We start from the raw sequence: 26858 nt of genomic DNA on the forward strand, positions 1-26858 counted from the left end.
TATTTCTCTTAATTTTTTTTTCTTTTATATAAATATTTAAATTAATCTAATTTAATATATAAAACTTTAATTTTAATTAATTAATATATATATATATATATAATTATAATAATAAAATATAGATCTTTTATTTTAATAAATAAATTAATTAAAATTTATTAAAATAATTTTATTTAGATTTTTATTTTTTTTATAGATATAAATTATAATTTAATAGATATTAATATTATTTAAAATTTATTTTATTATTTATAATAAATATTTTAAAAGTATTTATATCGATTTAATATTATTAATAATAAAAAAGATTATATATATTATTTAATTTAAATTTATTAATTAATAAAAATAAAGATTTTATAAAGTATAATATCTATCTCTATATTCTATTTAAAAGATCTATTTATTTTAAATAAAAAAGATAGTATATTATTATCTTTAATTACTTTTATATTATTAATTAATTTATAATTATAAAAAATAATTATATAACCTTTAAAATAAAAGAATATTACTATTAGATAATATTTATTAAAAATAAAATCTTTAAAAGTTTTATATCTTTATATCTTTAATCTATTCTATTATAAGTTTTTTTAAATTTCTTTTTTTATTTCTTTAAATTAATTATAATAAAATAAAAAATAATTATATCTAATTTTTTATCTTAATATATATTAATTATTAAGATAAGATATTTTAGAAAATTTATATTATTCTTTATAATATTAATAAAAAAGTTTTTTATTTTATTTTTCTATTATAATATTTTAATAATTCTAATAGTTTATATTATATAAAATAAAAGAATCTTAATTTTCTTAATTAATAATAGATATTTAATAAATAATAATTTTAGAAAAATAAAAACTATTTTTATTTTAATATTATTTTTTAAAGAAATCGATCTAATAGATATTTTATATTTTACTCTATATTTATATATAAAAAATATAATATTCTTTTTATAACTTATTATTATTATTAATTTAATTATAATTTTTTTATTTTTAAGTTTATTATTATATCTTATATAATTAAAAAGATAGAAAGATCGATCTAATAAATAAGTTATATTATATATCTTATAAATTATATTAATTATATTATTATCTTTTATTAGAGTAAATATCTTATTTAAAATAGATATAAATCTTTTAATTTAATCTTTTTTAAAAAGATATATCTATTTTATATTATTAAAGAAAATAATCTTTAATATTAATAAAATAATAAATAGTAAGATTATAATCTTTAACTTATTTAATTAATTTATTTTATTAAAAATAATTATTTAAATATTTATTTTTTATAAAATTTAATCGATTATAATATATAAATTTTTAAAAGTTATTAAAAAAGATTATAATATTAATTAATATATTATTTATTTCTTTTATATTAGAAAAAGCTAAAAGATCTATTATTAGATTATCTATATAATTATATATTTTCTTATTTAAATAAAAATCTAAATAATATAATTTTAAAAATCTATTTTTTTAATATATTTAATTATAATTTTTTCTATAATATTAATTTTAAATATATTATTTATATAAAAATAAAAATTATTAATTTATATTAATATATATTAATATAATTATTTATTTCTTTAATTATATTTTTAAATTATTTTAAGTTTTAATTATATAAATATTTTTAATAATTATTAAAATTATTTTTTTTATTATTAATAATAAGATTAGATATTTTAATATTTTATAAAAAAAATAAAATCTATAATTAAAATTATCTTTCTTACTTTTAAAGATTTTTCGATTATTATAACTTTTAAATTAAAATTAAATATAAGTCTAATTATCTTTTTTTATATATTTAATATTCTTTTAATTATAAATAAAATTTTAATTTTTAATAATAATAATAAATTATTAATAAATTTAATTATCGATTATAATTTCTTTTTATTAATATAAATTATAAAAATATAAAATTTTATAAGTTTAAAATTATTTAAAAAGTCTTTAATATATTTTTTTTTAAGATTATATTTTTTTATAAAACTATAAAAGAGAAAAAGATATTTATAATATCTTTATATATTTAGTTTAATCTTATTAACTCTTTTAATATTTTTTATTTTTAATTATCTTATATTCTTTAAAAGAATATATATCTTATATAATAATAAAAGAATATTAATAGAAAGATATTTTATATAATTTAAAAACTTTTTAAGATCTTTTAAGAAATAGATATATATTATATTTTTATATATTTTATAATAAAAATTATATATATAATCTAATTATTATTTAATTAAAATTATTTTTATAGTTAAAATAAAATTTAAAAACTTTATATCTTAATATTAATAATAAGTTTTTAATTAAATAAACTATTAAATTATAATTAGAAATTTTATTATAATTTATCTTTATTTTTTTTCTATTATAAAAAATTATATTATTATAATTCTTTTTATCTTTTTTAATAGAAATTAAAATTTTTCTTAATTTAATATATAATCTTATTTTACTCTTTTTTTATCGAAATAAATCTTATAACTAATATCTATATTATTATTATTAATAAAGATATTATATATATTTATAAATTAATTTTAATTATTAATATCTTAAATTTAAATAATTATATTAATAATTAATAACTTACTTTTAAAAAACTTTAAAATAATTATATATTCTAAGAAATATTTTTTATAAGTATTATATATTAAAAAGCTATAATATAAAGATCTATAATTTTAGTAAAAAATATATATTTTATTTATTATAAATTATATAAATCTAAGATAAAAAAATAATAAAAGAGTTTATCTATTTTAAAAAGATAATTAAATTAAATATATTATTAAATAGATTATTTTTTATAAATAAAAGATAAAATCTTTATAATAGAAAAAATAATCGAAAATATCTTAAAAGCTATTATATTTTATTTTATCTTTAAAACTAAATATTCTATAGATCTTAATATATAATACTTATTTATTAATAATAATAAGAAGGTATTTAATCTTTAAATCTTTATAATCTATATTAATAGCTAATTTAATTTATTTAAGCTTTTTAAGTTCTCTATTACTTTTTTTAAAATATATAAAATAATAATAGTTTATCTTTAAAGCTAGATAATCTTAATTATTTTCTTTTATCTTTAATAATTTTAATATTTATTCTTTATTTTATTTATTTTTATTTTTTTTAATATTAGAGTTTAAATATAAGTTAAAATTAAGCTTATATATACTTTTTATAGTCTTATAGAATATAAGATTATCTTTTATAACCTTTCTTTTTTTATTATTAAAGTTTTTTAATTTATTCTATTTTAATAGTTATAGATATAAATAAAGATTAACTATTACTTTCTTCTATTAAAGAATCTTTTATAGTTTTTATTATATTATAATTAAGATTAATTTCGATTTATTCTATTTTAATATTTATAGATATAAATAAAGAATAATTATTATTTCTATTTATATTAGAACTATTATAGATACTAGTAGAGGATAAAAAAGAAAGTTAATCGACTTTTAAAAGCTAATATAAGCTTTTCTTAAGACTATCTTTATTATTAACTATAATATATTTATTTTAAATATTAAGATTAATATATCTAGTAGCTTAAATTTATTTTATAGCTTTTCTAGATTAATTCTTTATAATAAATAATTTTTATTTACTATTATTTAAATATAGTTATTTATAGTATTAAGTTATACTATTAAAGATCATTAAGATTATTATTATATAGTTTAAGCTCTATAAAAAATATTAGATTATCTATAAAACTATTATAGGAATAATATTATATTAGATAAGTTATAAAACTTATACTATCTTTTTACTTTAAAATATAAAGTTAAGAAGATCTAGTCTTATATATTTATTTCTTAAATTTTTAAATTAAATATAAGAGAATCTATCTTTATAATGAAATACGATATAATTTTAATTTACTAGTAATTTAGCTAATAATAAAATCGTATTAGTATTTTTAAAAGGCTAGCTACTATATATATTATAGTATTACCTATTAAAGATTATATAATTAATTACCTCTAAGTATATATAAGAGAGTATTACTATATCGCTTTAATTTTAATTATAATTCTTTTAAAGAGCTAGACTAATATAATATATATATTATATTTTACTATCTCTAGGTACTATTTTATAATAGATAGATAATTATAAATTAAGGTAAAGAAAATAGGTAAAATATATATATAATATCTAAGTATTTATATTTAATATTTAGGCTAATATAAGAAATAATACTATTAAATTCGATTAATTAGATCTTATTATAGACTTTAATCTTATCGAATATATTAAACTTATAACTTAAATATTTAATATTTATAATCTTTTAATTATTTTTATAAGATATTATACCTTTAATAATATTTTTAAAGTAGTTAAATAAGAAAAAGATTAAATTATTATATAAAGTATATCTAATAAGTATCTTTATTAAAGAGTATATTTTAAATCTTTTACTTTTACTTATAAAACCTAAGTACGATAATAAGTCACTATCTTAAGGCTTAATAAATATTTTAAGAAGGTTTACTTTTTTCAGATTTAATATAATTTTTCTTTTTTTAAAGAAAATTTATATTTCATTAATAATATTTTATTTAAAATAATTTTTTATTATATTAAAGATTATTAAAAATCTTTTATTTAAAATTTAATAATAATAATAATAAATTCTATCATAAAAAATGTTCTAATCTTTTTAACTTTAACTAATAAATAAAGGTCTAACTACCTTTTTTTTATTAATAGTTCTAAGCTAAAAAGTTATTTTCTTATATTAAGGTTTACTAACTTACTTATATATCTAAACTAAATTTAGTTATATTTCACCTAAGAGGGCTAAAAGCTTGACCGTAGTAGTTTTACTATACTTAGCCGAAAAATTAGTCTTACAGGTAGCGATCAATCGAAAGACTATATATATATACTAAATTATACGGTTAATAAATAAGCTATATTTATACTTTATACCTATTTCGATAAACGATTCTTAATATTCTTTATTCTATACTAGAAGATGAAAATATATACTTTAATTATTAGGTATCGATTATCGAAATAGGTATAAAGTATAAATATAGTTTAGTATTAACCGTATAACTTAGTATATATATATATAGTCTTTCGATTGATCGCTACCTAGAATGTTGAGAAACGAGATAACGGTATAAAGTGGTTTATCCATTCTAACTTCTAGTAGGTTACCTTGATCGTTCTTTTCCGGTATAACAGCTAAACGCTTTATAAATTTGTTTGAGTGATATTTTAGGAATGACTTTACCTAATGATCAAAGTGCGTGATTTCATCTTCTGATATAGAATAAAGAATGTTGAGAAACGAGATAACGGTATAAAGTATTTCATCTATTCTAACTTCTGGCTATTAGGGTTTACTAACTTGTATTAACATGTCAATTAATAATCATTCACACTTCACACGTGATTCATACCAGCAAAACGTCACTTCTCGTTTGTCTTGCCTCTTTTTCCTCTCATCCCTATCTCAGCCCTTGCAAATTCAAATTCCATCAACTCACCAATGTCACGTTGATATTTCTCACTTTTCACACACGCTTTTCAAAAATCTTTTCAACTTTCCACGCTTTTCATTCTCTTCAAACACATCTCATTCAACATAACTACCACACCGCAGGCCCAAAGTGCTGCCCTTTTGCAACGACAGCTTGCACCGCACTATCCTGGTAATCCATCGTACTGAGCGCTCCCGTCGTCGAATTGTCTCCCCAATAATTCGGGAAGTTAATATTCGTTAACTCCAGCGCACAGAACAACACAATCGTACTCAACGCCAACCCAACATCCAGCCCGGCCGAGAAGATGTAATTGTACTGCATCCACCAACCACGGAACCTGGTCCTAATAAACTTGTTAAACACGAATCCGACCATTCCCCAGGCCAAATAATTCAAAGGAGTTGCAGGAGGAATAAGCCCTGATAAAAGCAATTGTTTACTGTCAGTCTCTACTCACACCAAAATCATTCTGACTCTATACTCACCTGCTCCTCCAAAAAGAATTGGTCCGTTTAAGAATCGAATCGAAGATCTTGGCCAACGACGTGCTGCCATGTAAATTACGATCGGTACAAGCAAGCCCGGGATAAAGAAGTACAGCATCCCATTGTATAATTGACCTGGCGAAAAGATTCTTTGTGGCCCTACCAATCCCCATACAACAGAGGCTGTGTAAAATACACGGCCGTTGGGGCAAGAAAAGTGATACTTTTGTTGTTGTGTACAAATATCCGAAATCGAACCCAATGACCAGTTCAAAACTGAAACTTGAACGACTGCTGACCAAACGCATGCAATAACTTGCGCTGAGAATGTCACTCTTGGTGGGACTTTCATGTAATGGCCTAATTTCATGTCTGATGCGAATCCGATTCCTTGATATAAAGCCATATAACCGTATGCCTTGAAAAGCATCATAGCCATAGGTCTACCGGGTTGAATGTAGCCCACCATGAATTCTGTCAAGACGTTGAGACCGATACCGATGTTTGTTGTTGCTTGGATAATTGCAATTGGCATAAAGAAAATTAATGCTAAAATCAAACTGACAAAGAAAGCCCACCAGGACAAATTTGTCGGGTAATAAAGAATCATTGCGAGAGCAACGGCAATGGTGGCAACCAACAAGACAGCGTACCACCAGAATGGAACAGTTTTATATTTTGCCATTAACTTTGCATGAACATCTTCTTCTAAATCGTTCCACTTTTTGAACCTTTGCCATAATTCTGTGCCGTGGAAAAGGTACGTGTGAACGAGAACGGCAAGGATGGAAGCAAACGATAGACCGTACGAGATCGTAAATGTTGTAGATAAAAACAATGGCGAGTAAGTTTTATATTCGGCAAGATCTAATGTTTGCGTTCCTGCGTGAAGGATTCGAGTCACGTTGTACGGGTTACCAGTGTTGTCGTACGAATTAGAGTCAGACATTGGCAAGTACTTTGCATAACCATAGTTCGAGTAATGTAGACCGATCGCGAGGATCCAGTAGAATGAAACCATACCGATCAAAGTATTTGCGATTGCGTGCCATGGTGAAATAAGAGGACTATAGTTGAAACCAGAGATTTGTGTCCAATCGAATGTGATAGGGATGAGCGAAAGACCGGAAATACCTCCAAAAAGTTGATTGATTACGGGATTTTGGGGTCTGATCCAAGTGACAAATGCAAACACACTCAAGAAAGGAGTGATATAACCCGGGAACCAATACCAACAGAAAGAGGCAATCATTGTGTATGTGAACAAGCGGTATCTACCGATCTTCCAACCATTGGTTTTTGCTGGATCGGGTGCCGAATGATCATGCAATGCAGACATCATAGCGGTATTGATCAAATTGGATGGCCAGATCATTGCTGCAGGCTGAACGAGGAAACGGTTAAAGATACCAGCCATACCGAAACCCATTGCCATAGTAGTCATTGTCACGAAGATTTCAAATGGCCATCCGTATCTTTGATTATAAAATGCACGTTGAGCGGTGATGATATCGGTACCGTAAGCAGCCCCACTAGCGAAAGTTGCGTTTGCCATAATGACGATAATCGTGTGTTCTTTCATGGTAAACTTTCCAGGATTTAAACATATCGTTTTGCCAAATATAGTGAATTTACACTCGGGTAAAAATTTTGCCCAAGCCAAACCGATAGGGAAAGAAACAACTTGTGCAACGTAAGAGGTAATGACAATATATGGATCACGTAGACTGAATAAACAATTTAATCCTGAACCGAGAGTGGCAAAAATCATTCCTAGAACCCAAGCACGAATCGTGTTGCAATGTGCACCGTCATCATAATTGAGAACGGCAGCGCGAACTTCGGGGTATGGAGAATTTTCTAATAATTCTTCAGCAATATGGATTTGAGCTTTGACATCGGTGGTATGGAGAGCTTCGTCAAGCTCATCTTCTACTTCATCGGGCAAGTTTGGGTCCCAATGATTCGCTTGCTTTTTCATCTTTGATAGATGGGCTAAAGCCTCGTCAGCAAGAGGTGCTAAAGCCTCATTGTTAGAACTGATAGAAGCCTTTTCTTCTGAAGGCGAGTCTTCAGCAGCGTACTTTTTCTCGATCGCATCCTCCGTCACCATCTTGTTTGATTTTCTTTTAGGAGAAAAAGTAGAAGTAGGGTGTGTTGTAGGAAAATGAGGTTGGGTTAAGGAAACACTCTAATTTTATATGAAATTCTTGATCGACTTGCTTAAATCAGGCCTCTGTTCCTGCCTTCGTACTTTGATTACTTTTCTACTTCAAAAGTATGCTGACCAGATGCCTTTGTATATTAAAGTGGCGGTATTTTTGCCGAGTGGCAATTGGTTAATGTCAGGTACAAAGGTTAGTACCATGTGTTTCGTTGAAGTTGAAAGATAACTGCATCCTATCAGTCTTTTCTGAGAAAGCTTGTCATTATCTCTGAAATCACGCGAGTAGAATGTACCAAACGGATAAAATGGTTTTCTTTTTCGGCTAAATTTCCAAGTGGTATCTTGCGAGAAAAGAAGATAAGGGGGTTAATTTTTCAACGCTGTATATGCATCAAAAAGAAGAGTGCCATGCAGATATGCCTTCTGACAGTGCGGGGTCAGATAAGAGAAAAGTACCACAAGATAAACTTATTTGAAATTGAAAAGAGGTAGTAGCGTTATTTGAATCGGGAATGTTTGCGTCTTTACCGCGGTTCCATAGAACGTGAGGCATTTTACCGGCGGAAGGATGATTCTTTTTAAGATTTAATCAAACTCCGCTAGCGTAAGACCATGTGGAAAAAAAAAGATAACACAATGTGACTTCGGCAGCACGCAGGTAATTTCGGCGTGTGGTATAAAGTAAGGCTAAGAGAGCAGCGGATTACCTTTCGTGGCCTAGACTCTGATAGACAAATCCATTCAATAAACTCATTTTTGGCGTAAACTAAAGCTTCAAGCATTCTGCAAAATAGCCGCCGTGCTGTAGATATCCGACTTGAAGACACTTTACCCACTATACCGGTATCGATAAGAGCTCTTAAACTCAATAACTTTCTGACAGATCGTATACATACTTGCTTCTTGTATTTCTGCCTAGGTGGCGTAAGGTCCTCTTGTGATATTGTTTACTGAGTAACCGGTAAGAAAATTATTTGGCAACCAATAAAACTCTTTTAACAAAGACAAACTTTTTAATTACATAAGCAAGCCAGAATAAGTCACTTTATCAATAGCGTAAGTATGATTACAAAAAAGTTACGCCAAGTCCGGTGTCGTGCATCAGCATGTTACCCTACATAAAGAAGTTTTACTAAATTACCTCATCTGGGATTCTGTTGGCTCATCGTTTTAACAGGCCCTTATTCATAGTTGGTGAGTACACCAAAATCATATCGTTTGTGTTTCTCTTATTTCTAGATTGCGTTTATTGGCTGATTACTCGCCTGGGAGAAGTATGATCATTTCGATAATTAGCATGGCTTCAGTTATTCGTAATGATGATTTATGATATAAACTACTTACACTACATTATATTATCATCGATTTATACTATCCTGACTTTTTTCGACTACTGCCTTATTTTCTATACCATACTTGATCAACAGAAATTAGTTGAAAAGGGGTACAGACTTTCTGTGTCTCTTCCTCTGATGACAGCTGGCAATATAATGAGAAAACGCGGCCTCCGAGCGAAGAATCTCCTAACACTTATCAATTCACTGAATTTCTCTTCAATCTTCCTAAATATCAAGAATAATAAAAATATACCATACATAGACAGCGTAATATCGGCTCCGCTTTCTAGGCACAAGAACTGTGGAACTTTGACGGCATTCGTAAATGAAGTAAAAATTAATTTCATGTTTTCTCATCCTGGCCAAACTTCATAAATAGCCCTGATTTTAATCCTGAACCCCCCTGAATATCCTTTTCCCCTCAATCGCCCTACTCTCAACTATCATCTTTCACTATGAATCCTCCAACGGACTACAAAAAAGAGGCTAAAGCTGAAATAATTGATGAGGAAGCTTCTTCACAAGACAAGAAAGTATCTTCTGTTACCGATGAAGAAACAATGGCAGCTCAAAAAGCATTGGAATACTTGGAAAAGTTGAAAAGGCAAAATCTTGCTTGGGATCCAAATCTTCCCGATGAGTTGGAAATTGATACAGACGAGGTAAAAGATCGTATTCACATTGCAGAAGAATTACTTGATAACAGCCCGTATCCTGAAGTCAGAGCGGCTGTGCTGAACTACGACAGTGGCGGTCATGTCAACACAATTCGTGCATGGGTTCTAGGCTTACTATTTGCTATCATTGGCTCAGGCTGCAATGCACTACTTAGTATGCGAAACCCATACATCGTGATCAGCTCATATGTCGCTCAAGTTGTCGTCTTCCCTATCGGCTGTGCATGGGCAAGATGGCTTCCTGAGGGTCGATTTTCCGTTTTAGGACATGATTTCTACCTCAACCCTGGCCCATATTCGAAAAAGGAGCATGCAATCACAGTGATCATGGCAAATGCAACATTTTCAGGTGGTGCAGCTTACGCGGTTGATATCATTATTGCTCAACGTGCTTTCTACAAACAAGACTTTGGTCCTGCATTCGAGATAATGATGACGATGAGTAATATGATGCTTGGATTTGGATTTGCAGGAATGTTCCATAGCTTTTTGGTTCAACCGGCTGCAATGATTTGGCCTGGAAATTTAATCAATACGGCATTATTCACAGCGCTACACGACCATCCCGCACCTGATCCAAGTAAAACTTTTGGCTGGAGTATTAACAAGTATCGATTCTTTACATACGTTATGATCGGATCTTTTGTTTGGTTTTGGTTTCCTGGATACATTGCACCCTTTCTAAGTATCTTTGCTTGGGTAACTTGGATAAAGCCACAAAATGTTCTTATAAACCAATTGTTTGGTGGTGCAACTGGAATTTCCATCATGCCAATGTGTTTAACGTTCGATTGGGGTCAAATTTCAGGATTCAATTTCAGTCCACTTATTGCACCTTGGCATGCAATCGGTAATACGTTGATTGGATTGATATTATTCGTTTGGATCTTAACTCCGGCTTTGCACTATACGAATTATGGATACGCCAATTATTTGCCTATCTCCGACTCAGGTGCATACGATAATACTGCAAATACGTATAATGTATCAATGATCCTTGATCCGATCACGCATACATTTGTCGAAGAAAAATACAAAGAATACTCGCCAATTTTCCTTTCAACCACATTTGCATTGACCTATGGTCTTTCATTTGCATCTATCACTGCGGTCATCATTCATACTGCTCTCTTTCACGGTAAAGATATATGGATAAGGATCAAGAAGTTAGGAGAAATTGATCAGGACGATATCCATGCTCGCTTAATGGCAAAATATAAGTCTGTTCCATTTTGGTGGTATTTGATCGTGCTAGCAGTTACCTTTGGGATGGGAATGGGTATCTCTGTCGGTTGGGCCACCCATTTATCCTGGTACAGCTTTATCTTTTGCCTCGCAATAGGCTGGATCTTCTTTGTCCCAGTAGGCATTATTGCAGCGACGACAAACATATGGATTGGACTTAATGTGTTTACTGAATTCATCATTGGATACATGCAGCCAGGACGTCCTATGGCTATGATGTTGTTCAAGGCTTACGGCTATATGGCCATGAATCAAGGCTTAGGATTTGCTTCAGATATGAAAATGGGCCACTACATGAAAATACCACCTCGTGTAACCTTTATGGCGCAAAGTGAGTTGTTTGTTTCTATAAGAAATTGAGTTTAACACTGAAAAGCTATTCTATTCTTTCTTTAGCTATTGCTACTGCAATTTCTGCCTTGACGCAAGTTGGTGTGGTAAATTGGGCTTTAGAAAATATTGATCAAGTTTGTACTCGTCATCAAAAAGACCATTTCTCATGCCCAAATGCAAAAGTTTTCTTCAATGCCAGCGTCATTTGGGGCGCCATTGGACCAAGACGTATCTTCTCACCAGGTGCAATTTATAGCCATTTATTGCTATTCTTCATTCCAGGATTCATTTTACCAATCATTCTTTATTTAGCAGCAAGACATTGGCCAAAATCATCAATTCGTTTCTTGAATGCACCAATCATATTCTCTGGGATCGGATTGATTCCTCCGGCTACTCCGCTTAATTATCTCTCATGGGGATTGGTAGGTTTCATCTTTAACAAATGGATCAGAAACCGTTGGAGAAGTTGGTGGATGCAGTACAATTACATTCTCTCTGCCGGTTTGGACGTCGGTTTAGCACTATCGATTATTTTTATCTTTTGTGCTCTTCAACTTCATGATATCGCTTTTCCAGCTTGGTGGGGTAACACAGCCTCTCAAAACACCATGGATCTTACTGGAACTGCAATTCGCGATACGCTTCCTGAAGGTCAAAAGTTCGGACCTGCTACTTGGTCGTGAAGGTGTGTGAGCCAGATTGGCTTTTCTTCTCTTTTCTTTTCTTTTCGATTACTTTTCCTCTCACGATCGTCTTTATTTACGCTCAATTGTTGATCTTCACAAATCTTTTACCAAGAATGTATGTATGATGTGATCGTTTGAATCAAACTTTAATGACGTAGATATTTTTCATTTCGGCCTTAACTACAGTACTACTACTACTGTAAGCGGAGCGGCGCGTTTAAGTCTGTGCGTGCGTTTAAGCATAGCGCAGTGCGCTAGTGTTCCATTAAAATTGTCAAACTGTCGAGCCAGGATAAGACTTATTAAGTCCGAATATGATGTGGATATTATCATACAAGTGTATGCATATATAAATTGCCTGTCATTCAGAACATTCCATGTCTTTCTTTTCCACCACCACCACTCCATGTCCGCTTGTTTGAAACCATTCTTGAGCTGCTTCCCATCAAAGCAACAAGATCAAACGTCTGAACCAACAAACACATCAAAGGCCGAACAAACAACCACATCAACCTTGTCAACCTCCAAAATGTCATCCGCAAAGATTGCCATCATCCTTTACTCCACTTATGGTCATGTGGCCAAATTGAGCGAATCAGTCATTGCCGGTGTCAAAGCTGCCAATGTGGAATACAAGGTTTTCCAAATCACTGAAACTCTACCTGATGAAGTTTTACAAAAGATGTATGCAAACAAGGAACCTATCAAAAACTACCCTGAAGTCACTCCAGATGATCTCAAACAATTTGATGGTTTCATCTTTGGTTTCCCAACACGTTATGGCCGTGCTCCAGCTCAAGTTTCCGCCTTCTTTGACCGTACAGGTGGACTTTGGGCTTCAGGCGCTTTGGTAGGCAAATTCGCAACTATTTTCACATCTACTGCTTCTCAACACGGTGGTTTGGAAACGACTGCTTTAACAACACTCCCATTCTTTGTTCATCATGGTATCATCTTTGTACCTTATGGATACCAGCACAGCGAAGCACAACAAAACGTTGACAAAATCGTTGGCTCCTCCGCTTACGGTGCAGGAACCGTTGCTGGTGGTCAAGGTCAACTTCAACCCGATCCACTCGATCTTTCCGTTGCTGAGAAGCAAGGTGAATATTTTGCCAAGGTTGTTTCAACTTATGTCAAAGGATCTTCCGCTTAGTGTATATAAATTCAATTTTAATGACATTCCAAATAAAGAGAAAAGCGACATGACACATGCTAAACACCAAATACAGATCTGAGTTGATCAAAGAGCGGAGAACCTAGTCCGGTAGATGGGTCCCATCCCTTGGTAACAGGGAAACCGGCAGTTGGAGCACTTTTACAGCCTAACGAGCTTCCACTTGTGATATCCTTTAGACCGGTTGTAGCTTTGTACAAAGCAGCATTGACGAAACCAACGTTTGACTTTCCTGCCTTTCTTCTTAAATCGTTGATCAAAGCAATAACACTTGCCCATGTTGGTGTTGAAGCACTTGTTCCTCCAACAGTTGCTGGTAAGTCCATAAATTGAATGACATACATCGAACCTTGAGCGGAAACATCGGGATAAGCGCGACCAGAACGATTATAATAGTTACCTGCAATTGCTGGATTACCATAAGCGGCAACGGCACTCTTTTGATAAGCTGGTTGAGCGTATAAGTTTGAATAACCTGCTCCAGAATAGAAGCCGGCCAAAGAAGGGTTAACTGCCACTTCTGGAGAGAAATCTTGAAGTGCTCCAACGGACAATACGTAAGGGCAACCGGATGGATAAGTTGGAACGAATGGTGGGCAAGTGTCTCCGTCCGTACCACCAACTCCATTATCTCCTGAAGCGATCAAGATTGTTGTGCCCATTGCTGTAAGTGCAGCGGCAGTCTTGCACAAAGCTGCAGCTTCTTGAGCAGTAATTGTATTTTCATCAGCACCATAACTAACAGAATAAACACCTGGCTTGCCGTACTTTTCGTAATTGTTCATGATATCTGTGAAAGCCAATTCAAAAATGTCACCTTGTGTTAATTGATTTCCGTAATTGAAGAAAGTTGCTTTGAGAGGATAAGTGGCGGAGACGATTGTTTCCGTGTCCAACATTGCTTCTGCACCGCTCAATAGGGAAACTGGTATATTCAATGCACCTGCTTGATTGATCACTTCAACGTTTGCATTTGCAGCATCTGGTCTGTACTTTTTCAAGAAAGTAGATAAATCTGTTGGTGAAAAGTTTTGACCGATGAAACCTGCAATAAAGACGTCCGTAATGCCATTCACAGCTGTAGGAGTATAATTATACGTTCCGTAGTATTGACGTAAACAAGTTGGAGTAACTCCTGCAGTATTGCAATTTGCTGCGGAAGGGACGGATCTTTTGTAGAGTTCTTCTTCTTGGTCACGAGTGATTCTGACAGGATCCCTCGATACCTTTTGAACTTGTTGGAAGGAGGTTAAAGGAGAGATAAAGTCAACCGCATTGGCAATTTCAGCTGGAACGGTGTATTGCTTCGTTCGTGGTACAGCTCCATTGGCAAAGTTGTAATTTGAAAATTGTGCATTGAACAATTTAGCCGCTTGACCTACGGTAGATTGAACGGTGACTTGATTTTTGAAAACGTTGTATGAAATTTGTGAATCAGAGAAACCATTTGATTTTAAATAATTTTGAACGGCTGATAAATTATCATCAGTTGGAGCAACATATTGTTGTAATTGATCAGTGGTTAATACACCGGCAAAAGTTTCGGAATTTTGAGCTAACCATGATTCCAAACCAGCATAATTTTGAGAAGGTAAATGGAATGTATAGGTGAATGGGGTGACCAAATTTGCCAAACCTGCCAAGCTGTAAGCGGAAGGAATAACGGCTGGACCACCTAGCACTTTTCCTGAAGCAGCAGCTGGTGCAGCAGAAATGCTAGAAGCCAAGATAGCTAAAGCGGCAAGAAGTTTGAGAGAGATGGATTTAGGAAGCATATTTATGATTTGATATGAATGAGAAGGAATGAGGTGAGAAAAAAAGGTCTGAGCATGTCTTTATAAGGACTTCTGGTTGAAACCCCACTTTATTTTGTTTGATCTGTATGTGTCGAAAGTCAAACAACGTTCAATTGTTTTACCAAGTGCGATTCCGCCATTTTAGGAACGAATGTGATAAGAGTAGCGTGCAAAGTTGCATGTACTGAGTCGTTTGGCCGTCATGCTGCATTGATTGAGTGGGGTCTGTGGTTGAATGTGAGAAGATCGTGATCTTATACACCACACACGGCATGCAACTAAAGCGGGAAGAAAGAGAATGCATGATAGAAGCCGCCCTTCCCGTCTGTTTGACAAGCGATCTGAACGTATAACAAGTATTGTTTGTTTGTTGTTTAGCGTATTGCATGCTTATCACGGCAAAAATTGACACAAGAATACCGCATGGTGTTTCGGTTGCATTTTGAGTAGCGCCCCTTTTAGCGTAATTGTTTATACAATCAAAAAGAAAATAATAGAGTCAATGGTCAATTCTCTGCTTTATAGCCTCAATTGTACTCTATAAAACTGTGCGGGGCCGATATTCTCATTGAGACCAACGGGAGTCATAGAAACGCTAAAAAGGGGATTAGCTTAAAACAATCATTCAACTTTCAAATTCGACTTTTATATCGTTACACTAATTGTCCCTTTTACTCATGAAACGGATACTTGGCCGATGATCGAATGATAGCGGATATTACAAAAGAGCAGTCTTTCTTTCAATCAAGGTACACAATATGTCAATTAGTGATCGTGGGTAAAATATACAAAATTGTCCAATAAGAAGGCTGGCTCAGAAAAGGTACATTGATACACCAATTGCCGACAGGCCAACACACGACAGCAACGGTACAATGGAAGAAGCGCTGCTTGCATGTAAACTGTTTCCTTTTGGAATTCCGGTAGAATTTCCATTGGTAGTTGTCTTGTTTGTACTAGAGGGTGCAGTAGAAGAGGATGTGGACGATGACGGAGCAGATGCACCTGATGATGGGGGCGGGGGAGGTGGTGTATTCTCGCTCACTGTCATTCCCTTGACAGGTATAGGCGGGGTAGTGCCATTCTTTGCGTTTGTATACCAGTCCTTACCCAAAGCCACAGACAGTGTTTGTGTATTCCATCCTGCTGCTTTGATTTGCGGGAATGCATCTTTAAATATTTGAACGGATTCGCCCGTCAATTCGTGTTCCAATAAAATCACTCCGGGTGATTTGGGTTTTTGAATCGCTTTTTCCACGGCAGCAACAACACTGCCATAATCTTTTCCCGGATTTTCATTAGGACATTCGCTGCCACCATGACCATCTAAGCACCAATCATTACATTCTGCATTCCACATGACTGCTTTCAATCCAAAAACATTTTCAGCAATTGCGCGAACACGATTATCATTATCACCTAGTGGCGGACGCCAGGAAGTGCAAAGATAACCGGTAAGATCATAAATGATTTGCATCGTCCAACCTAATTCTCCTAAGATGACTTCGTTGCTCAATGTTGTCATCATGTTGTGTGACCAAGTATGAACGGCAAACTCCTGGCCAAGACTTTGAGCTTGCTTGACAGCAGAAGGTAGCGACTGAACATTACTTCCGATCATGAAATGAACGGCGGTTTGATTTTGGGACTGCAAGAAATTGTATAAATCAGGAGAAGCATTTGTTGGGCCATCATCAAAGCCAACGATCCAAGTATTATCTGGTGCTTGTTTGACATCGTTTGGACCATAGCATTTTGTCGTTGTCCAACTGCAAATGTCTTGTGCTGATGGGCCAGGAGGGTAATGGGTGTTTCCATTACTATCTACTGTCGATAAAGGTATATCTGGAATCTTTCCTGCTGCTTGCGCTGATGCTAGAGCGTCTTTCCAGTCTTGTGGTAAGTATTTTGGGTCAGCAGGTGAATATGGGGGTGGATAATTGCTCTTTTGTCTCCTTTCAAATTTGACCTTTCCGCTTGGGCGGGCGTTCACCAAGGATAGTAGAACCAAAAGGCAAATTGATGAACTCTTTAAAGCCAACATGATTTGATGGATAAGGGACAAAAGAGAACATGATGAAAGGGTAGACTATATTTATGGCATTCTGATTTGGAAGTATCAAAGAATTTCCCTGGTCATTTGTTCGCAACGGCGCCGTGGAAGAGTGTCACATTACACTGATGCGCATATTAAGACTCCTACTTTATCATTTTACCTCCTATTTCATCATTTTACAATTCTTATCTCAAACAATGCAACCCTCGATGATTCTGACTGACTGCTCAGTACATCTAATTGATGTTTGGATGGACGAGAAGAGAATAGCATGTACTCACCCGGTATTCCGTATTCCTTAAGTCTTAGTCTAAAGCCTAAAACAGAAATTTGTAAATTCTAGCACCGCGAAGCCACAACGCCCTCTTCTGTGCACTAGCCGAGTGTCGTAATTTGTTTCATTCGGAGAAAAAACGCCCAAGAGCCACGGGATTGCGCGTTCAAAAGGAAGTCAAACTAGTTATTATGTAAGTCAGCGGTGCGGGCGGTCATGTGTGAGACGGAGTGAGTCTACACTTCGTTGGGGTATATAGCCTTCCTATATGACTCGCATGACTCCCCCCACGCGGGGGAAATTAAGAATACTTTAAAAGGATGATTTGCATCTTTCTTCTTCTTCTTCTTCTTCTCTGCCTTATTCGTTCAACATGTCTGCACAACAACAAGAAGTCAAAAGGGTATCTGCCTCTTCTGCAATTCAATTTGTAGAAAATGTTTTACGTGGAAATGGAGCATCAGTAGAAGATGCACAAATCGTTGCCCATTGTTTAATCGAAGCAGATTTACATGGAGTAGATACGCACGGAGCAAATCGGATTCCATCGTATATGGAACGTGTACGACAAGGTGTTTTGGATCCAAAAGCACAAATGGAAACCAAAACTATCACGCCTGTAGTTCATCAAATTGATGCAAAGAATGGTTTCGGTTTTGTAGCGGCAACAAAAGGAATGAATGCATGCATTGAAAGTGCGCATACATTTGGAATTGGTATGGCTTCTATCAAACATTCTAATCATTTCGGCATGAGCGCTGCTTTTGTTCGACAGGCTAATGCGGCAGGCTATATGAGTTTAGTCTTTACCAATTCTTCACCTGCTTTACCTGTTTGGGGCGGAAGAACCAAACTTATGGGCGTTTCCCCAATCGCCTGTGGTGCACCAGGCGGAAAGAACGGAATCGACTTTGTATTGGATATGGCACCTTCCGTCGCAGCAAGGGGAAAGATTTATCGAGCCAAGAGAAGAAATGAGACTATACCTGATGATTGGGCAATAGATGCAGAAGGAAAACCAACAACGGATCCAAGTGCGGCACTAGAAGGCTCAATGTTGCCGATGGGAGGACCAAAAGGAAGCGCATTAAGTATAATGATGGACGTTTTTTCGGGCGTTTTATCTGGTTCTGCATTTGCTGGACATGTGGTAAACCCTTATCATCCTACAGAACCTGCAAATGTTGGCCATTTTCTCGTTGCAATAAAGCCTGATCTCTTTATGGATTTAGAGGAATTCAAGGAGAGACTTGATCATTTATATCAAAGGGTGATTGGATCGGAAAAGCGGCCTGGAACGGAAAGAATATACTTTCCCGGCGAAATTGAAGCGGAAGAAGCAAAGAAAAGAAGACAAGATGGTATTCCATGGACTATGGCAGAGATTGAAGCTTTGAACGGGGAAGCAGATAAGGTGAATATGCCACATTTGGAAATAATGTCTTAGTTGTTGGGGATCTTTATTGCTTCCGACTTGACCCGAAGAATAGAAAGGTTGACATGCAAAGGAGGACAATAAGACAATGTGATATGATTAGCATTCATTTATTGTAGCCGTGGGGGATTCGCTTAGATGTACTAGCGTGATGGAGAAAATGGATCGTTGCCACATTTGAAATGCTCATGCTTTGTGTCTTTTTTTCGTTTACCCCACGTTGAACGGACCCCATGGGGAGCGCATGGTGTGGCGCTAAATTATTAAACTCGTGCAGCTGCTGTAGGAACACACCACCATAACAATGGGAAGAGGCACATCAACAACACATGCAAGGCAGTAGGAACGGGTAGGGTAAATGTTACATTAAACACACCATTCTCGGAAGAACTATTAAAGCACAATGGCAAGAAAATATCGCACAAGAACTTAAACGGGGGAAAAAGGTTGTAAAAATGCATAATGTCAAAAGAACGCTGAGCAATCTTGCTGCCTATAAAAAGATCATCACCAATCCAATTCGTCACACTTTCCTCCCAAAACAATCGCTGGACGAGGAAAACTCTAGCGAAGAATTCATTCCTCTTTTACCTCTTCATCCCACGCACTCTGTAAACATGGTGCGACCGCTGCAACATCTCAAGAGCACGCCGAGTGAGGCTCTCAATTTCCGACTGTTCTATGCTATTGCCGCTATTGGTTTATTAGGAATAAGCCGAGGTGGCGATGAAGGAACAGTAGGTAGTATGACAAGTAGCAAAGCATGGATAAACGCATTTCATGTCGAAGAAGGCTCTTCTCAACAATCCAACGTCGTTAGTATGGTTCAATTAGGTAACATTCCTGGTTCTTTATTGACTTTTATCTTAGTGGATAAAATTGGTCGTATTCGTAGTATTCAAGCTTGTTGTTTGGTTTGGATCTTGGGTACCGCAATCTGGATCACATCAAATGGTAACCTCGGTCAAACTCTTGGTGGCAGATTTATTGCTGGAATCGGAATCGGTGGCTTTCCCGTCGTTTGTCCAACGTTTTTGGCAGAAATTGCGCCTAGAACCGTTCGTGGTTTGGCAATGTCCATTTATTCCGCTTCTGTGTATATAGGAATCGTGATTGGATACGGTGCTAATCTTGGTTCGAGTAGAAACTTCAGTACTTATGACAACAAGGTTTGGAAAGTTCCCGTTTCGATTAACTTTATTTATGCCGGCTTGTTCTTCCTCGCAAGTTTTCTCGTTCGGGAATCACCGCGTGCTATGGCCAAGAAAGGTGAAACGGAAAAAGCATGGGAAACATTGGCTTGGTATAGAAACATGCCTAGAGATCATCCATACGTCCGCGATGAAATGGAAGGTATCATGGACGAAGTTCATCGTGAAGCACAAGCAAAACATGGCAAAAATATCGTTACACTGTTTAAAGAATTGTTCTCGAAATCGCGCAATTTATACAAACTCGTTGTTATTGGATTCGGTATTCAAATCTTAGGTCAATGGAGTGGGGGAGGAAGTTTGACGATTTATGCCCAAAAGATCTTCACCCTAGTTGGGGTGGAATCCGGTGCATCCCTTTATACAACTTGCATCTTTGGAGTGGTGAAATTATTGTCTGCGTTGGCATGTTCATTCTTTTTGATCGATATCCTGGGAAGAAAGAGAACCGTTTTCATTGGTATCGGACTACAAACGCTTGCCGCACTATATCTGTGTGTATATATCGCTTCTCTGGGTGATGTGGATCAAAAGACAGGCGCAAACGAATCTCCCGGCCAGGAACGTGCTTCGATTGGTGCAATCGTTATGGTCTTTATTAGCGGTGTTGGCTGGGCAATGGGTTTCAATTCTATTCAATATATTATCGGAACGGAAATTTGGCAACTAGAATTACGTGCAGTGGCCACTTCTTTAATCATGGCAATTCATTTTGCTAATCAATATGGCAGTAGTAGAGCACTTCAACCAATGCTCGAAGGAATGCATCAATGGGGTTTGTTTGCATTTTGGACAGTAATTGGAGTTTTGGCAGCTTTATACATCTTTTTACTCATCCCAGAAACTTCTGGTGTCAGCTTAGAAGAAATGGATCAACTGTTCGAAAAACGTTGGTGGCAAATTGGAATGTTGTCAAACCGTCCTGCTGCCGGAGGTATGCACACCCGTGTTGCTATTCCAGAAAATGGATTGTCTAATATGCCAGATATGCTGCAAACCAATGATGGCTCTGGAGACGCCAAAGAATACAACGAAAAGAAGGAAAAGAAGGACGCAACACGTCACACTGTCACTGATACTACCGATTAAGCTCGACGATCTTCTTTGTAGCTAGACAAAACTTTGGTAGATGTGGTGAATATTATTGCGAAATTGTTTTAAAGGTGGTAGAAGGATGAAATTCGGATGAGTTTGAAAAGCACTATTACACCATCCCTTAGGCACCGTAAGCGGTAGCAGCGTTTTTCAAATCGGCGTTGAACTCATCAGCCAAAGATTGCGCCTTGGATTGCAAATCAGCAGGAGCAGCGGCGACTAGAGCTTTTCCGAAAGCGTCAGTGTCCTTTGATAAAGCAGCAATATCTTGTTTTGCCAAATTTGAAACGCCAAGAGAGTCAAATTTAGGTTTCAATGTTACCAAACGATCGGTTGCAGTTTTAACGTTTACTTCTGTACCTGTCAAAGTGTTGATAATATCTTGTGCATCAGATTCAGTCACGGTTTCAGTGTTTGAATTTACGTCACTTGTAGCAGTTTGAATTTTCTTGTCTAATGCTTGAGCGGAGTCGTGAATAGCCAAAGCGCTGAAATAGTTAATATTGTTTGATGCTAATTTGTTGTTCAAATCGGTCACTGCTGAATCAATAGCAGCAACGTCAGCTTTGACGGTGGCAACATCAGCGCTGACGATAGCAACGGCTAAAGCCAAAAGAGCAGCAGTAGTAAAGAATTTCATATTCGTTGATAGAAGAGTGAAGAGATTTAGTAGGAAGAGGGAGAGAAGGGAGCTATAAAGAAAAGAAAGTAGAGTAGACACAAAAAAAGCCTTCTTTTATAGACAATCTAAGAACTACTGTTATTTTCTGCCATAGGCTATTCTTTTCAATAGAATGTGGTACCGTGTGCCAAGACCCTGTTTTGCTTTTCAACTTGAAGCTAGAGCGAAATAAGATTTAAGCTATAACAGACGACAATTGTGACAAAGTAGGGATCAAGTAGTAGCGAAATGATCCTAGCGTTAATTCACCCCACAAATTATTTATGGCGCACACCGAAGCTTTCGCTCCGGATGGTGTAAGAAGGGCTACTGATGAGAACATATGACCTTATAGATGCATGGATTAGCGTATTGCCTTTGTGATCAGCGACAGAGATGTAAGTTTGGAGAAAGGTGCAAGCGTTATTAGTTTATGAGAGATTGATTTAGCGTGAAAGCATGCATGAAACCTCTAAAGATTTTACCTGGAGAGGGAGCATGTTCTCAAACCGTTGTGGGTACTTGCGGATCTTACAAAAGATGAAAAAGAAAAGCTAAAATAGATGCCTTTATTGTTGACTCTACTCCCAATTCCCCGACAGTCTCTCATCTCGTTCATATAGAACCATCTTTCCCCGCAAACAAATGAAACAAAAAGGAAAGGGAAACACATGCATGTTTAGCGTCAAACAAGGCCCGCGAGCGGGGTTAGAAGTGTACATGCATCTGAAAAAGTATACCCTTTTGGTTCTATGCAGTCTATCAAGCCTTCTATTCTATTCTCCGAATGCTTAAATTGGGATAATCTTATTTGATATTGCATATAAATGATTCCCGTATCCCGATCAACGGCCAAGACAAGGGATAGGGTTGATCGACTAGTGAATATTGTTTGACGCAAGATCGTCATCCTGTACGAAAGCACGCTTTATTTGTAAATGAAGGATACCTATTTGAAATATATATGTACATGATTGAATGTCGGTCAAAATAATACATGAAGTCTATGAATTAGTCTATAAAGTCTATTGTTGAAACCCATAACCATGAAAGAAAATCAAAAGAAATACTCAGTCAATCCGCTCAGTCGAGCTTTACGTTGATGATCCCAACCGGCCACGTCCCAAACATCAGGTGAACACCAACTTGGTGCTTTATGGATACTAGCAGGTGTAATCTTTTGAAAAGCTTGTAAAGGATTGACGGTCTTTTTTCCTGCGTCATCTTGCAAAGAATGCCTTAATTCTCGTGATCTAGTGGCGTTCGTCTTGATCAATGTTGCTTCACTTGTGCTCGAATATCCGCAATAAGCTAAAACGAACCAAGGCGGAATTGTTTTACGTCCAAACTTAAAACAATGCTTTGTGATAGATGTGCAATAGAGAATATTTTCACCTTTTCTATTCTTTCCTCGAAATTCATTGCGTAAAAAGAGCCATTTATCATCCCAACTTTCGATACGGGAAACAATCTTATATTTTGCCAAGATTGGAATCTCGTTGTGAAAAATGAAAGACGTTGATCCCAGTGCAACCCAACCTCCGTCTAGGATAAAATCGGCCAAACGATTCACACTATATTGCATCCTAGCAAGATCGAGATTTTTAGGGTAAGCGCTATTACTGAGATGACCCATAAAATCGCATTCGTCCAACGTTGCACGACGTTTAACGGTGAATTGATCTTCGAATGGATCGCATCCTTGTGCTGAAGGTATACGTTGTTTTTGATTTGAATCAGATCTGCGTAGATAACGTGAACGGAAATCACGAAACCGTAAGCGCCAAAAAGGCGCCATCATTCGAATTGTCCATGCGAACGGTAATGAATTGCGGAATAAGAGTAAGAATGCCAAACTGATAGCAATGATGGACGATGTTGTCCACCAAAGCAACATCATTTATGTCAAGTTGTCAAAGGTGGTGAAGGTAAAAAGATGAAAGTGTTTCTTATCTTCACCTTTCTTTTCTACCGACTTCACTTTCAACTGCGGGTCCGAGCGTATCAAACGTCATTTCAGGGGTTCTTTTGTTCTATGACAAGATGCTTTGATGAAAAAAGTGAAAACTTATTCTAATAAGGGTGTACCTTTGACGTGATGCCCCTTACGTGCGATTCGGCGGGCTGAGCTTTGATCCATTAAACGAAAAATGGCCGAGATTGAAAAGCCACATTTGACTTGATCGATGTGCATAATGTTCATCGAGGAACATCAGCTGTGCCTGGCTTACCGATTTCCGTATTTTTGATCGGAAAATCTTTCGATGAAGAACCGGATGGTTGAGTGGCGCGGCGCAATGGAGCCGTTTAAGCGATCGGGATCCTGCAAGATAAAAGAAGCGTGTGTACAACGGTCGGGAATAGAAGCGGTCCCCTGTTTACGCGCTGCACAAATCACTTTTCACATGGAAATTACGGCGAATAAAACTTTCAGGGTTTCTTGTCAATTTTAAGGTTTGAAACTATCTGGTATATTCCAAGATTCCGAGTTTATACTACGTGCCTAAACGACCTTCAACGCTTGGAAGAATATCAACCCAGTCCGTTGAACCAAATAAATCATGTAACAACTGATCTAGAGATAAGACTTCTGCTCTATCCGTTGCAAGAGGCGGGATACTAACATCAATCCCGCCAACCAGATCTATAGAATGAGATGCGTCCGAGCTATTCTCAGCTTGAGAAGGCGTCTGATTTTGCATTGAGCTTTGCGAAATTCTTGCCTTGGTAATCGCTCTCCTCCATGTTCAAATACCTTCTGCCATCCCAGCTAAAATTCGTGAAATAGTGGTGGTGATTCCTCCATGTTCCTCGGGTACATCTTGTATTCGATGTAACATCTTTATCGTTCCTTTGATTCCAATTTGCCAAGACGTACTTCTTCGTGGCAATGCTTGCCAATATCTTGCACTTGTTCCATGCGCCTCCATGCCCAACATACATGCTTCCATTATATATCCACAAGTTACTAAAGTAGGAACTACTAGATCCCGTTGAAGTGAAGATTGTAAAGAAGTAAGAGAAGAAGCAACCATTAAGACTGATTCTCCTGTATCGATTCGATTATCACCATGATAAAAAACAAATTCACGAATTAGGTCGTTTGATGCTTTTCCGGTAATCATTCTGTAGAGGAAATCGGGCGTAAACTGTAAAGCTTCATCCGCATTTTCATCTTCTTGAAGGGCATAGTATAACGCTCTACCAGAAATCATAAGAAAAAATGACAATCCTTCCAGATCAAGCCAATTCAATATCAATTGCGCTTCGGGTTCTTGATGGTGTTCTAACCAAGTATAGCGCAAGGCTTTTGATTGCTCGCACTTTTCTTCATAATCTTTCAAGATTTTTCCTAGAATGGCATGACGTTCCTTGATAGATCTTTCGGGAGTTCTACGCACTCTGCTATGTACAAACGGCGCTTCTCCATGTAGCTTTTGCCATGTTTCAATGACAATTATCGCAAGATGTGCACGCAAAAGTACAAATATTTGACCCAATCCTCTCGATCCGGAAACGGGATGTGAGCGCAGATATTGCAATAATTCGGCGACATCTTTGGCGTTTGGGGTATATCGATTGCCCCAAAATCGAATCACATCATCACTTCCCATACAATGTGAGAATTCCCAAGCTATCGAGCTACACCACTGTAATCCTAATTGGAACTCCAGTGCATTCATTGTAAGCTGTTGCTCTGATCGTTCTTGTTGTGTTGATCGATATTCTTGTCTGCAAATGCTGGCAATACGATTAGAACTACTGGCTAAAATAGTCATTTCTATACTGTATACCTTTCCATGATCAGTTTAGGTCAAAAAGCTAGTAGCAATTGGAAATACTGTCAATAATTCCATTGCTTGAGCAGCGTGTAAATCCTTTTGTGAATTTAGAATCAATTGAGACATTTTAGATTCGACCAAACGGGCTAAAGATGTCATCAATAGCTCTTTATGATTGATCATGCGAGAAGAATGTTGTAGAGCAATAAGATATTGTACTGCCTCTAATATTTTGATCGATGCTGACAAATGCTGCCTTTGAAGACGTGCACGCCAAATATCGACAGGATTAGGCAGCTCTGGAAGCCAAATCAATAGATGACCTTCACACCAAACACTTAAGCGTACTACTAAAGCATCATCCATCAGATCGTATGCTGACTTTCTATTGCGTTCCCATTCTTAAGCTAAAACAATTGATTCGGCGGTAAAATTAGGTTGTCGTATTGCAATCTCTGATACCAATATGGTCGGTCTACTGCGTGGGGTGTACCGCTTAAAGTCTTGCAAATTAGCCGGGAACATAGCTGTTCCTGAGGATGGCGTTGGATTTTGCGAATTCAATGAGCGATTTTCGCTATAGACTGTCTCTCGAGTTGACTCGGTAGGTTCTTTATGTTGGTCTTTTTGTCTTTGCAGTTCATCTCTTCGTCTTTTATTGGCAATCTTTTCAATTTTATCAAAATCAGACAGGATGTAAGGCAAACCTAAAATGAAACATCTGGAGCATGCCTCATCTTCTTTGAGTGCATTCGTGGAAGGTTCAGTGAGCAGAACAGATTCCTTCAACTCGCAACGTTTCTTTTGCTCCTTACATCCTTTACACGAACGAAAAGCGTTTGGTCGATTTCGCTTTCTTGTTGCCT

At 35.4% G+C, this 26858-nt stretch overlaps 11 protein-coding genes across 11 annotated transcripts; 4 read left to right on the forward strand and 7 right to left on the reverse strand.

Moving 5' to 3' along the window:
- Positions 1–5664: 5664 nt before the first annotated feature.
- Positions 5665–9332, reverse strand: FA14DRAFT_164780 (small oligopeptide transporter; the record flags this gene model as incomplete). Its single annotated transcript, XM_025499911.1, has 4 exons — positions 5665–5732; positions 5755–5991; positions 6058–8146; positions 9306–9332. The coding sequence occupies 4 exons, from the start codon at positions 9330–9332 to the stop codon at positions 5665–5667; spliced, it is 2421 nt and encodes an 806-aa protein (XP_025353427.1).
- A 684-nt stretch (positions 9333–10016) lies between these two features.
- Positions 10017–12662, forward strand: FA14DRAFT_184996 (small oligopeptide transporter; the record flags this gene model as incomplete). The annotated part of the gene is made up of 2 exons (XM_025501420.1): positions 10017–11814; positions 11880–12662. The coding sequence occupies 2 exons, from the start codon at positions 10017–10019 to the stop codon at positions 12500–12502; spliced, it is 2421 nt and encodes an 806-aa protein (XP_025353428.1). The 3' UTR covers positions 12503–12662.
- A 372-nt stretch (positions 12663–13034) lies between these two features.
- Positions 13035–13661, forward strand: FA14DRAFT_123581 (putative 1,4-benzoquinone reductase; the record flags this gene model as incomplete). Its single annotated transcript, XM_025496585.1, has 1 exon — positions 13035–13661. One exon carries the CDS (start codon positions 13035–13037, stop codon positions 13659–13661), a length of 627 nt encoding a protein of 208 aa, XP_025353429.1.
- A 59-nt stretch (positions 13662–13720) lies between these two features.
- On the reverse strand, positions 13721–15208 carry FA14DRAFT_114123 (subtilisin-like protein; the record flags this gene model as incomplete). The annotated part of the gene is made up of 1 exon (XM_025496033.1): positions 13721–15208. A coding segment is annotated over one exon (1488 nt), but the record flags the coding sequence as incomplete, so codon positions are not given.
- Positions 15209–16508: 1300 nt separating this feature from the next.
- On the reverse strand, positions 16509–17486 carry FA14DRAFT_116241 (glycoside hydrolase/deacetylase; the record flags this gene model as incomplete). The annotated part of the gene is made up of 1 exon (XM_025496164.1): positions 16509–17486. A coding segment is annotated over one exon (978 nt), but the record flags the coding sequence as incomplete, so codon positions are not given.
- Positions 17487–18098: 612 nt separating this feature from the next.
- Positions 18099–19477, forward strand: FA14DRAFT_55850 (putative malate dehydrogenase). Its single transcript, XM_025502524.1, has one exon. The coding sequence runs from the start codon at positions 18182–18184 to the stop codon at positions 19253–19255; it is 1074 nt and encodes a 357-aa protein (XP_025353432.1). The 5' UTR covers positions 18099–18181; the 3' UTR covers positions 19256–19477.
- Positions 19478–19860: 383 nt separating this feature from the next.
- On the forward strand, positions 19861–21543 carry FA14DRAFT_123975 (general substrate transporter; the record flags this gene model as incomplete). The annotated part of the gene is made up of 1 exon (XM_025496613.1): positions 19861–21543. One exon carries the CDS (start codon positions 19861–19863, stop codon positions 21541–21543), a length of 1683 nt encoding a protein of 560 aa, XP_025353433.1.
- On the reverse strand, positions 21533–22232 carry FA14DRAFT_161146 (uncharacterized protein). The gene has a single exon (XM_025498977.1). The coding sequence runs from the start codon at positions 22187–22189 to the stop codon at positions 21671–21673; it is 519 nt and encodes a 172-aa protein (XP_025353434.1). The 5' UTR covers positions 22190–22232; the 3' UTR covers positions 21533–21670.
- A 1035-nt stretch (positions 22233–23267) lies between these two features.
- FA14DRAFT_179791 (uncharacterized protein) lies at positions 23268–24107 on the reverse strand (the record flags this gene model as incomplete). Its single annotated transcript, XM_025500951.1, has 1 exon — positions 23268–24107. One exon carries the CDS (start codon positions 24105–24107, stop codon positions 23268–23270), a length of 840 nt encoding a protein of 279 aa, XP_025353435.1.
- An 850-nt stretch (positions 24108–24957) lies between these two features.
- FA14DRAFT_179792 (uncharacterized protein) lies at positions 24958–25989 on the reverse strand (the record flags this gene model as incomplete). The annotated part of the gene is made up of 1 exon (XM_025500952.1): positions 24958–25989. The coding sequence occupies one exon, from the start codon at positions 25987–25989 to the stop codon at positions 24958–24960; it is 1032 nt and encodes a 343-aa protein (XP_025353436.1).
- Positions 25990–26019: 30 nt separating this feature from the next.
- On the reverse strand, positions 26020–26358 carry FA14DRAFT_179793 (uncharacterized protein; the record flags this gene model as incomplete). Its single annotated transcript, XM_025500953.1, has 1 exon — positions 26020–26358. One exon carries the CDS (start codon positions 26356–26358, stop codon positions 26020–26022), a length of 339 nt encoding a protein of 112 aa, XP_025353437.1.
- Positions 26359–26858: the final 500 nt, after the last annotated feature.

The sequence above is a fragment of the Meira miltonrushii genome (assembly GCF_003144205.1).
Source record: "Meira miltonrushii strain MCA 3882 unplaced genomic scaffold FA14scaffold_3, whole genome shotgun sequence".
Lineage (NCBI taxonomy): Eukaryota > Fungi > Basidiomycota > Exobasidiomycetes > Exobasidiales > Brachybasidiaceae > Meira > Meira miltonrushii.

Coding starts and splice junctions, on each gene's coding strand:
- FA14DRAFT_55850 (XM_025502524.1), top strand. CDS start 18,182: ATGTCTGCACAACAACAAGAAGTCAAAAGGGTATCTGCCTCTTCTGCA.
- FA14DRAFT_161146 (XM_025498977.1), bottom strand. CDS start 22,189: ATGAAATTCTTTACTACTGCTGCTCTTTTGGCTTTAGCCGTTGCTATC.